We start from the raw sequence: 12,680 nt of genomic DNA on the forward strand, positions 1-12,680 counted from the left end.
TATGAGTCTAATGCTGGGTACACACCAAAACGATTTGGGCACAATCCCATCAATCTGGATCCAATTCAGACCGATTGGATGCAGATTGGGTCAAAATCGTTTGGTTAGATCCGAATTGGATCCGATCCTACCTGCTGCAGGTAGGATCTGTATAACATCCATTCATCTGAATACAGATGGGATCGGATTGGGATCGGATCGTATGCAAATAGTATGCAAATCAGTTTGCACAATTTGCATCCAATCCAAATCGTTTTGCTGTGTACCCAGCACATAGGCCCTATACAATGGGCTGATTTCATCAGATATCCAAAAACGCTTCTTTATCCCTTCAGTATGTACAGGAATAGGGATATTCACTTTAGGAGATTATTGGGGTTAATTCAGTTATGGGTGAAAGCATTCGCCCTGCCAAATCAGCATGACAGCCATAGCATTTTGCAGTAGCAGGCACTCAGAATTGTTTGCTACACCATAGGGCAGTGAGCACTTTTGTGTGAATCAGGCATTTGATCTACAGGGGATAGCGTTTATACACCACTGCAATGGCAATTTGCACCCTTCACCAGTAATAGCACTCCCCAAAGTTTATTTTGTCTTTTTTCCCTAGCTACTGAAATACGCGATGCAGTCAGTATTCCAGAGGTCAGGATGCCGGTGGTCAGGATACCGATGCCATCATCCTGATTGCCATCAAAACACCTGAACATCAAATAGGATTAGGATGCTGATGGCAGAATACCGACTGCCAGCGTCCTGATCAGTAACGTGTGGCCGGCAAAAGTGGGGTTAGGTTTTGGCACTCGTGGGGGGACTTTGGGTTAGGCTGCAGGGAGGAAAGTTTAGGGTTAGGCACATAGAAGGGATGGTTAGGGTTAGGCGGCAGGGGTGAGGGTAGATTTAGGCACCGGTTGTTGGGGTTAGGGTTATACAGTAGTCGGAAGGGTTAGGGTCAGGTTGTATTGGGGGGGGGGGGGGGTGTTTTAGGGTTAGCCTGCCAGAAGGGAGGATTGGGTGAAGGCAAGTATACTTACTGGTCCCTGTCAGGATTCCCAACTCTGTGATGCCAACATCGGTATTCTGATTGCCAGCATCCTGACCGCTGGTCCTCTGTATGTATTTATGGCAAAATAACATTTGCAGCCTAGTTTTCATGCTTCATGTGCTGTATTATATAGTGCCATATATATGTAATACTTTCAGCTTGTGCTTCAATTTATTTCCTGCAAGCTCAGTCTGTTTCTTTGTACAATTAAATAGAAATTGTGTTAGTCATGACTACATAATGCCTTTCTAAGTTTAGAATGATTATGGTAGTAAGATATACATTGCAGTATGTATAATGGAAATAATTACCTTGTGTGTGAGTTTCAATTCCCTCCTCAGCTTTTATATTATATGATGCTCATTAACAACTCTCTGCTGCCATATTTCCAAGCATTCAAACTGCTTCCCTAATGGGTGTGGTGACGCCATACACATCACCCTGCTTGCAAAAACGTTCATAGCTCAAAAAGTACAGGTTCCAGCGTGTATGTACAGGTTCAGGGTTATACTTGGTCGTATTGTGTGATCCAGCAATTCCAGACACGTTTTATTAAATGATTGTAAAAATATCAGATTGAGTCATGTTTAGGCATTACTGTGATGTAGGGGATTCAAGGGCAGAAGTCACCATGGAATGTTATTTACTAAGAGCTGCTACATACCACAAATACACCTTGTTTAGTAAAGCAATGTAGAAAGTAGATAGAATATAAAATATAGCTACGCAGAGGAAGAATCCCCAGACACACGGCCAATCCGCTTCTGCAAGGGGATCTGAATTCAGCTCTAATAGTGTGTACACACGGTTCGATATGGCTTCCGATGTTGACGATATCTTCAACATCGGAAGCCATATCGCATACATATCGCATACTGATTGTATGCATTGTAAGGGCTTCCTAGCCCGATGCGCGCTCCCGTTTAAGGAGAGATCGGAGGGGAGATAGAGTGGGCAGCACACTCTATCTAGCACAAATCGCAAGCATATCGCATGCATCGTATGTGCCTTGCGATATGCTTAAGATGCAATGTGCTATACGATTTCCAGGGCCCTGTCAGTCATCCTGTTGTTAAGTCAAAATCGCTTAGTCAAAATCTTAAGCAAATCTTAAGGCACATAGGAAATCGCATAGTAAATCAAATAGGAAATCGCATAGCAAATTGTATGGTAAAAAGTCAAAATCTTAAGCATATCTTAAGGCATATCTTAAGGAGTAGAGAAAAAAAAAAAAAAGGGAAAAGTAAAAATCGGACAAAACATCGAATCGTACATCGGATCGCACAGAACATCGAACAGTGTGCACACACTCTAACTCAGGAATAGCTAGTCTCTTATATTTAGCCAGATCTGTCACTCATCCCCTGTGTATCTAACGTTCCCGCCCAGCGTGACACACAAACCCGCCCCCCCAGGGAAAAGTGTTCTATGTGTATAACGTTCTACACACCCCACCCCCTTGACATCACCTCCCCCCGCCCAACCAGGGCTACAGTACACGCCCACCATCCACCATTACTCCACAGCCACCATCCGCCATTACCCCCCCCCCCCCCCTGCCAGCACACCCCCCCTCCCCCCCGCGGACCCCCGCGACCCTCCCGTGATTCGCGGGACCCCTGCGCCCCCCCCCCCCTGCAATTTGCGGACCACCGCCCCCTCCTGCGATTCACGGCACCCCTCCTCCGGCAATTCGCACCCCCCCTCCCGCGATTCTAGCCAAACCCCCCCCCCCGAGCAATTTGCGGACCCCCCCTCCCGCAATTCACACCCCCCTCACGCAATTCACGATTAGCAATTATTATTTTTTAATGATCAAATTCAAAATGAGCGATATCTTTAAAAAAAAAAATTGTGTGTATGCCCGCATTGTCTGTGCTGCATGCTCAATGTTGACTTGAGCCTTCATGTTCCTACTCTCCTGCCTATAAGACAGGGACTAAGCTTGATGTTACCTGAATTTGCCATGCATGCAAGATAAAAAGAGCCTTACAGTATGTCATTTTTTAATGACTAGTACAATTCCTGTATCAGCAATCATTTAATAGGCAAAGCTGAAAATCCGACCAGGTTTTTCTTTTTAAATTATTTCTGTTTTAATAATCTTGGCTAACTCGGTAAAACTGCTGCCTGCCTGCATCACATAGGCTCAGGGCCGGTGCAAGGCACCGGAGCGCCCCAGGCGAGTCGGGGTGGGGGCGCCCCGGTGCCGGGGGGAGGGAGGGAGGGGGGGTGGTACCTGTGTAAAAAAATTGCTGCCCGGCATCCCTGCAGTGCTGGGGCGGTCAGGGTGTCCGTGCCGTAGGGGTACCTGCGGCGCCGTCATGTGTATAAAGCTGGCTGCGGCCGGCGGGGTCCCTGTAGTGAATAGCAAATAACTAGCGCTTCCCGCGCTGCCGCGCGCATAGTGCTAGTTATTTGCTATTCACTACAGGGACCCCGCCGGCCGCAGCCAGCTTTATACACATGACGGCGCCGCAGGTACCCCTACGGCACGGACACCCTGACCGCCCCAGCACTGCAGGGACGCCGGGGCAGCAATTTTTTTACACAGTTCGCTGGGGGTGAGGGGTGAACTGCCGCCCTCCAGGTGCCGACGCCCTAGGCAAATGCCTATTGGTGGCGCCGGCCCTGCATAGGCTGTTCCATGAGGTCAAAGATTGCATATATACACAACCAAAGTACTGGCTAGTGGGGATGCCAAGTGGTTTTAACCTTTATTTGTAGAAGCCTGACACTTTCTGCTCAGTACAGCTATTACACGTTAGCTAGCCATGAACTCCATTTTGTAGATCAAATGTTTTAAAAAATTCTAGTTTCTCACTTGAGGGGCAGATTTATTAAGCTCGGTGAAGTGATAAAGTGTCTGTTTTTATCACCGGCCAATCAGATCCTACCTGTCATTTTTCAAACCAAGCCTGTAACTTTACTTCACTTAAAACACTTTATAACTTCACTGAGCTTGATAAATCTACCCCTGAATCTTCCTTCCTATGTTCTAGTCATTGCACCTTAGGCTAACAGTGATCTTGCAATAGTATGGAATATCAGTTTTGGTACGGGATCCCGGTGCTTAGGATGCTGGTGGTCAGAAGACTATGGGGGAGATTCTCTTAGCTAAAAATGCGGTAAAAACCCCGTTATCTGGGGTTTTACCGCATTTTAGGATGCTGTAAGCATCCCCCGCCGGGTTACAGCGGCGGGGGGCATCGGCAGAAAAATCTGGCGATGCCCCATAGAAGCCAATGGGCTTTTACCGCATCCCACCGCCGCCCCGCAACGACCCTCGCCGCCCCGCACGGACCCCCCGCCGCCCCCTCCCCCCTCACCTGTGTCCAGGCAGCACAGAGCTGTGCTGCCCGGAACTGTGACCTCCTCCCTGCACTGATCCTCTTCCGGGTGCAGGGAGGAGGAGAGCCCGGCGCAGCAGCAGCGCCGGGTGTGGGAGGGGGGAGCCGCTGGGACCTGCTGGGACCCGGCGACTCTCACCGCAAAGGACAGCTCTTAACGCAAGAGCTGTCCTTTGCTATAATTATCGCATATGTTAGAACATATGCGATAATTATAATTGCGATGGGCGGCGAAGGGGGGGCGGAGGTTTTTAGAGAATCTCCCCCTGACAGCGGTATCCCAACACCTCCTGGGTAACTATCATTACCCTCTTGCCTTACTCCACTAGCATTAACCCCCCGAACTCTAACCTTCCCCTCGCAGTCTAACCCTAACTGTCCCCCTTTGTTGCCTCACCCTAACTGTACCTCATCAATGCCTAACCCCAACCATACCCAGTTAGTGCCTAACATACACCCTTGGTGCCTAATCCTAACCACCACCCTCCTTCCAGCAGATTTCCCTAAAGCATTGCCCCCCACAGCCTAATTGTAACCCACCCTGTAGTACCTAAACACTCCTCTTCTTGACCCATGCAGACTAACCCTAAACCACCGTGTAGTACCTGAAGACTCCTCCCCTCTAACCCCCCCCCCCCTTCTCTACAGCATACTTACATTGAGGATGTGAACAATCAGGATTCTAATGTCGGCTGTGTGAGTGGTGTCAGGAATCCAGCACCAGTCTCCTCACCAGAATCAGGATTCCGGAATTGGTATTGGTATCTGGACTGCCGGAATCCCATGCCAACTACATCCCGGAATCTCAGCAGTCCTTCATGTGCTGTATTTCTTGTTTGTGATTGTGGCAGAAATCCATTGTCATGGTAAATCTCTTTCTCTGTTGTGCAAGTAGCAGTTTCATTACAGGATAGAGGAATCCATTGTTTGGTAGATCTATTTTAAACAACTTTCAACCAATACATATATGTTATAATTCAGATTATTAAGAAATTATGCAGTCAATAGAAACTATTCTTTGTTTGCTAATATGATCAGGTCCAGTGGGAATAACTATAAATGCACAATAATAAATTATCTCTTTTGCAGATGACATACTATTATGTCTAATTTAAACCTTCCCCTCATTATGATGCCCTAGGCAAGATTTTGGCTGCACCGCCAGTAGTTCCGCCTCTGACCCTGCTCCCCTTTCCCAGCACCATCATCCCTCATCATAGCAGTCATCATTTTGGTGCTACTACCCGCAATATTTTAAATAGAAACAGTGCACACATTCAGTGCGCAGCCCAAACAGGGGTGTGTTCTTGCTGGGAAGGGGCATGGCCACACAATAGTACCCCCAATTCAAATTATGCCACACAGTAGTGCAACTTTATTCACATTATATCATGCAATGGTGTCCCTTATTCACTTTACATCACACAGTAGTACCACTTTACCTTATATACATTACTCCTCACATTATACCCTTAGAAAAAAATCCTGAGAAAATATTGTATTTTAAGCACCTCCATGGCCACACTGCAACCCAGCACAAAGCAGTGTGTGCTGGGCAGAGGAGAAGAGCTGCAGCTGCTGCTGTCACATAAGGGGAGGGGGCCCAGGGCCTCCACTGGGCCCTTCCATCAGACTTTGGCCTGGGTAATTTGTACCCCCTACCCCTTTCTCTCGGCACCCCTGATAATACCACACAGTAATGCTCCTTACACATGACACACATTATTAATGTCCTTATAACCATAATGCCCCTTACACATTATGCCAACCTTTATTAATGCCCTTCATACACATAATGACACACATAATGACACACATAAAGCCCCTTACACATATGTTACACATTATTAATGCCCTTATACACATGACACACATAATGCCTGTTACACCTGTCCCACATTTTAATGCATTTATACATGACACACATAATGCCCCTTACACATATGCCAAACACTATTGCACAACCAACCCACCCGCAGACAGCACTCGCATAGCTGCTAACACTGTGGCCTCTGCTTGGATACAGATGTTTCCTCATACGTCTTGCCTCAATAGGCCATGCAGCTCCTGGCCAGTTCTGCTAACGTTGGGTGCCTTCTTTGCTGAAAAATCGTCTTATTTGCATTGCTATGACCAGCACACACAAGGAGCTTCCAATGATTAAAATGATATGCAGCATGCAATGTTCCCTCTAATTTTATGAAGGCTGTGTGCGGCAAAAGATTTTGGCTGTGCAACTTTGGAAGGAAATTTTAATTTTTGTGCGTCACTTATATATAACTGGAAAATGACGTTCAGCATTTGTGTTAACTTTACTTCAAAATGATATTAAACATTTAAACATTCAAAACACATCACACAATTTAGTTAATGGGTGAAACACACATTAATTGAGTCCACAACTGCAAAAAGGGACCACTGCTGCTTTGTGCGCTCTGTTGTAATGTCTGTGCGCACGCTCGTCGAGTTGTGTGCGCGCAGCTTAGAGGGAACACTGGCAGCATGCCTATATTCTGTGTGCGACTGTGGCTGTACCTGCATACGGAATGCTAGGTTACAGTGATTTCCATGAATACACTATTTCATACTGTATGCAGATACAGCCTCACTCACACACAGAATATAGGCATGCTGCATATCATTTTAATCAGCAGAAGCTGCTGATGCCCCTATGCATTCCAAATGCCCTATGCAATTGCCTAGTTTCCCTATGCCTTAGGCCGGCTCTGATTATATTACATAGTGAATATCAATTATCATTTATTTCTTATAAAAATTAATAAAAACCACATTCAATGTAATAAAAATCTTGGTGTGCCGTTGGGGGGCCCCAGATATATCAGTGTACCGGGCCCCAAGATTTCTGTTGCCGGCCCTGCTGATCGCAGTACAAATTTGTTCTCAAAATGGGCAAAACCATGTGCACTGCAGGTGGGGCAGATGTAACATGTAGAGAGAGAGTTCGATTTCTGCGAGTTATTTTGTTTCTGTACAGGGTAAATACTGGCTGCATTATTTTTACACTGCAATTTAGATTTCAATTTCAATACACCCAGGGGTGAAAGTATGGCGGTACGGGGTGGTACGACGTACTGCTAAAACATATGGTGCCGGTACCCCGTACCGCCATAACAAATTACCCCCCGACACTCACTGCGCATGCGTGGCCCAGCCGGTGCCTGAGGCGGCGCACAGGGCCTCCTGTCTCCTCTCCTGCAGTTATAGTGCAGTACGGCCAGGCGTCAGGGAACACTGCAAGCTCCACCCGACAGCAAGCTCCGCCCGCATAGACCCTGCGAAGCCTCATAATGCTGCTGCAGTCGGCTACGCTGTGCCTCTCCGCGGCTGCCGTAAAGCCCACACAGTGCCACAGCTGCGTTCATTGGCGCACAAGAGAAATTGCGCAATCCTGTCCCCAGCTATATAGCGCTGGAGCCAGAAACCGGGCATCGGAGGAGGTCAGTGCTCTGAGTGCTGCGCCGCTATGCATGTCACTGGGGGATTACGGAAGGCATTGTGACACACAGTCCCCCTCCCCCCATGTTCTGTCACTTCGCTCTCATGTTCTGTCACTCCATTACACATACCTCTATGCACTGCTATTGCCCTATGTTCTGTAACAGTTACAGACCCTTCGAGTGGCGTAACTATAAGGTAGCACAATGCGCACTGAAGACCGTTCTGCCACTGTGGAAGGCTGTCACAGTCGCCAGCGCTCAGTGCCGTGCTGTGCAGAGGCTGAATCCAGCCTGACCATGCTGTTAGCACTAGTCTGTTCTGTTCCTGACTGGTGACCTCATTACGCTGCGCCTCTCTCCTTCCCTGCGGTCTCCTACCTGTCATTTTTCAAACCAAGCCTGTAACTTTACTTCACTTAAAACACTTTATAACTTCACTGAGCTTGATAAATCTACCCCTGAATCTTCCTTCCTATGTTCTAGTCATTGCACCTTAGGCTAACAGTGATCTTGCAATAGTATGGAATATCAGTTTTGGTACGGGATCCCGGTGCTTAGGATGCTGGTGGTCAGAAGACTATGGGGGAGATTCTCTTAGCTAAAAATGCGGTAAAAACCCCGTTATCTGGGGTTTTACCGCATTTTAGGATGCTGTAAGCATCCCCCGCCGGGTTACAGCGGCGGGGGGCATCGGCAGAAAAATCTGGCGATGCCCCATAGAAGCCAATGGGCTTTTACCGCATCCCACCGCCGCCCCGCAACGACCCTCGCCGCCCCGCACGGACCCCCCGCCGCCCCCTCCCCCCTCACCTGTGTCCAGGCAGCACAGAGCTGTGCTGCCCGGAACTGTGACCTCCTCCCTGCACTGATCCTCTTCCGGGTGCAGGGAGGAGGAGAGCCCGGCGCAGCAGCAGCGCCGGGTGTGGGAGGGGGGAGCCGCTGGGACCTGCTGGGACCCGGCGACTCTCACCGCAAAGGACAGCTCTTAACGCAAGAGCTGTCCTTTGCTATAATTATCGCATATGTTAGAACATATGCGATAATTATAATTGCGATGGGCGGCGAAGGGGGGGCGGAGGTTTTTAGAGAATCTCCCCCTGACAGCGGTATCCCAACACCTCCTGGGTAACTATCATTACCCTCTTGCCTTACTCCACTAGCATTAACCCCCCGAACTCTAACCTTCCCCTCGCAGTCTAACCCTAACTGTCCCCCTTTGTTGCCTCACCCTAACTGTACCTCATCAATGCCTAACCCCAACCATACCCAGTTAGTGCCTAACATACACCCTTGGTGCCTAATCCTAACCACCACCCTCCTTCCAGCAGATTTCCCTAAAGCATTGCCCCCCACAGCCTAATTGTAACCCACCCTGTAGTACCTAAACACTCCTCTTCTTGACCCATGCAGACTAACCCTAAACCACCGTGTAGTACCTGAAGACTCCTCCCCTCTAACCCCCCCCCCCTTCTCTACAGCATACTTACATTGAGGATGTGAACAATCAGGATTCTAATGTCGGCTGTGTGAGTGGTGTCAGGAATCCAGCACCAGTCTCCTCACCAGAATCAGGATTCCGGAATTGGTATTGGTATCTGGACTGCCGGAATCCCATGCCAACTACATCCCGGAATCTCAGCAGTCCTTCATGTGCTGTATTTCTTGTTTGTGATTGTGGCAGAAATCCATTGTCATGGTAAATCTCTTTCTCTGTTGTGCAAGTAGCAGTTTCATTACAGGATAGAGGAATCCATTGTTTGGTAGATCTATTTTAAACAACTTTCAACCAATACATATATGTTATAATTCAGATTATTAAGAAATTATGCAGTCAATAGAAACTATTCTTTGTTTGCTAATATGATCAGGTCCAGTGGGAATAACTATAAATGCACAATAATAAATTATCTCTTTTGCAGATGACATACTATTATGTCTAATTTAAACCTTCCCCTCATTATGATGCCCTAGGCAAGATTTTGGCTGCACCGCCAGTAGTTCCGCCTCTGACCCTGCTCCCCTTTCCCAGCACCATCATCCCTCATCATAGCAGTCATCATTTTGGTGCTACTACCCGCAATATTTTAAATAGAAACAGTGCACACATTCAGTGCGCAGCCCAAACAGGGGTGTGTTCTTGCTGGGAAGGGGCATGGCCACACAATAGTACCCCCAATTCAAATTATGCCACACAGTAGTGCAACTTTATTCACATTATATCATGCAATGGTGTCCCTTATTCACTTTACATCACACAGTAGTACCACTTTACCTTATATACATTACTCCTCACATTATACCCTTAGAAAAAAATCCTGAGAAAATATTGTATTTTAAGCACCTCCATGGCCACACTGCAACCCAGCACAAAGCAGTGTGTGCTGGGCAGAGGAGAAGAGCTGCAGCTGCTGCTGTCACATAAGGGGAGGGGGCCCAGGGCCTCCACTGGGCCCTTCCATCAGACTTTGGCCTGGGTAATTTGTACCCCCTACCCCTTTCTCTCGGCACCCCTGATAATACCACACAGTAATGCTCCTTACACATGACACACATTTTTAATGTCCTTATAACCATAATGCCCCTTACACATTATGCCAACCTTTATTAATGCCCTTCATACACATAATGACACACATAATGACACACATAAAGCCCCTTACACATATGTTACACATTATTAATGCCCTTATACACATGACACACATAATGCCTGTTACACCTGTCCCACATTTTAATGCATTTATACATGACACACATAATGCCCCTTACACATATGCCAAACACTATTGCACAACCAACCCACCCGCAGACAGCACTCGCATAGCTGCTAACACTGTGGCCTCTGCTTGGATACAGATGTTTCCTCATACGTCTTGCCTCAATAGGCCATGCAGCTCCTGGCCAGTTCTGCTAACGTTGGGTGCCTTCTTTGCTGAAAAATCGTCTTATTTGCATTGCTATGACCAGCACACACAAGGAGCTTCCAATGATTAAAATGATATGCAGCATGCAATGTTCCCTCTAATTTTATGAAGGCTGTGTGCGGCAAAAGATTTTGGCTGTGCAACTTTGGAAGGAAATTTTAATTTTTGTGCGTCACTTATATATAACTGGAAAATGACGTTCAGCATTTGTGTTAACTTTACTTCAAAATGATATTAAACATTTAAACATTCAAAACACATCACACAATTTAGTTAATGGGTGAAACACACATTAATTGAGTCCACAACTGCAAAAAGGGACCACTGCTGCTTTGTGCGCTCTGTTGTAATGTCTGTGCGCACGCTCGTCGAGTTGTGTGCGCGCAGCTTAGAGGGAACACTGGCAGCATGCCTATATTCTGTGTGCGACTGTGGCTGTACCTGCATACGGAATGCTAGGTTACAGTGATTTCCATGAATACACTATTTCATACTGTATGCAGATACAGCCTCACTCACACACAGAATATAGGCATGCTGCATATCATTTTAATCAGCAGAAGCTGCTGATGCCCCTATGCATTCCAAATGCCCTATGCAATTGCCTAGTTTCCCTATGCCTTAGGCCGGCTCTGATTATATTACATAGTGAATATCAATTATCATTTATTTCTTATAAAAATTAATAAAAACCACATTCAATGTAATAAAAATCTTGGTGTGCCGTTGGGGGGCCCCAGATATATCAGTGTACCGGGCCCCAAGATTTCTGTTGCCGGCCCTGCTGATCGCAGTACAAATTTGTTCTCAAAATGGGCAAAACCATGTGCACTGCAGGTGGGGCAGATGTAACATGTAGAGAGAGAGTTCGATTTCTGCGAGTTATTTTGTTTCTGTACAGGGTAAATACTGGCTGCATTATTTTTACACTGCAATTTAGATTTCAATTTCAATACACCCAGGGGTGAAAGTATGGCGGTACGGGGTGGTACGACGTACTGCTAAAACATATGGTGCCGGTACCCCGTACCGCCATAACAAATTACCCCCCGACACTCACTGCGCATGCGTGGCCCAGCCGGTGCCTGAGGCGGCGCACAGGGCCTCCTGTCTCCTCTCCTGCAGTTATAGTGCAGTACGGCCAGGCGTCAGGGAACACTGCAAGCTCCACCCGACAGCAAGCTCCGCCCGCATAGACCCTGCGAAGCCTCATAATGCTGCTGCAGTCGGCTACGCTGTGCCTCTCCGCGGCTGCCGTAAAGCCCACACAGTGCCACAGCTGCGTTCATTGGCGCACAAGAGAAATTGCGCAATCCTGTCCCCAGCTATATAGCGCTGGAGCCAGAAACCGGGCATCGGAGGAGGTCAGTGCTCTGAGTGCTGCGCCGCTATGCATGTCACTGGGGGATTACGGAAGGCATTGTGACACACAGTCCCCCTCCCCCCATGTTCTGTCACTTCGCTCTCATGTTCTGTCACTCCATTACACATACCTCTATGCACTGCTATTGCCCTATGTTCTGTAACAGTTACAGACCCTTCGAGTGGCGTAACTATAAGGTAGCACAATGCGCACTGAAGACCGTTCTGCCACTGTGGAAGGCTGTCACAGTCGCCAGCGCTCAGTGCCGTGCTGTGCAGAGGCTGAATCCAGCCTGACCATGCTGTTAGCACTAGTCTGTTCTGTTCCTGACTGGTGACCTCATTACGCTGCGCCTCTCTCCTTCCCTGCGGTCTGTCTCTTCCTGCTGTCGAGGAGCAGGGAGAGCAGCACAGGAGCAGATTCATAGAGCGATGAGCAGCCTTTGCCCATCTGCTGAGTAGCATTACATATTCTGGCAGAGAGAGCAGAGGGAGCCCGGAAGCCAACCCCTAAACAGTGCAGGAGCTAGGACCCAGTGAC

The 12,680-nt window shown here is 47.8% G+C and overlaps 1 protein-coding gene across 2 annotated transcripts in view; it reads left to right on the forward strand.

Annotated features, from left to right (window-relative positions):
* Window positions 1-12,680, forward strand: part of TLCD3A (TLC domain containing 3A) — a 58,480-nt gene that overhangs the window by 25,699 nt on the left and 20,101 nt on the right. The window contains exon 1 of one of the 2 annotated variants that reach the window (XM_083174061.1): window positions 8,813-9,549. The exons of the other annotated variant lie outside the window; for it this stretch is intronic. Within the exon in view, the coding sequence (XP_083030187.1) occupies window positions 9,467-9,549 (83 nt within the window). The 5' untranslated portion in view covers window positions 8,813-9,466. Of the gene's footprint in view, window positions 1-8,812; window positions 9,550-12,680 lie in introns of those variants that run through there. 2 annotated transcript variants of the gene reach the window in all.

This window comes from Crinia signifera, chromosome 2 (genome assembly GCF_055691185.1).
Source record: "Crinia signifera chromosome 2, ASM5569118v1, whole genome shotgun sequence".
NCBI lineage: Eukaryota > Metazoa > Chordata > Amphibia > Anura > Myobatrachidae > Crinia > Crinia signifera.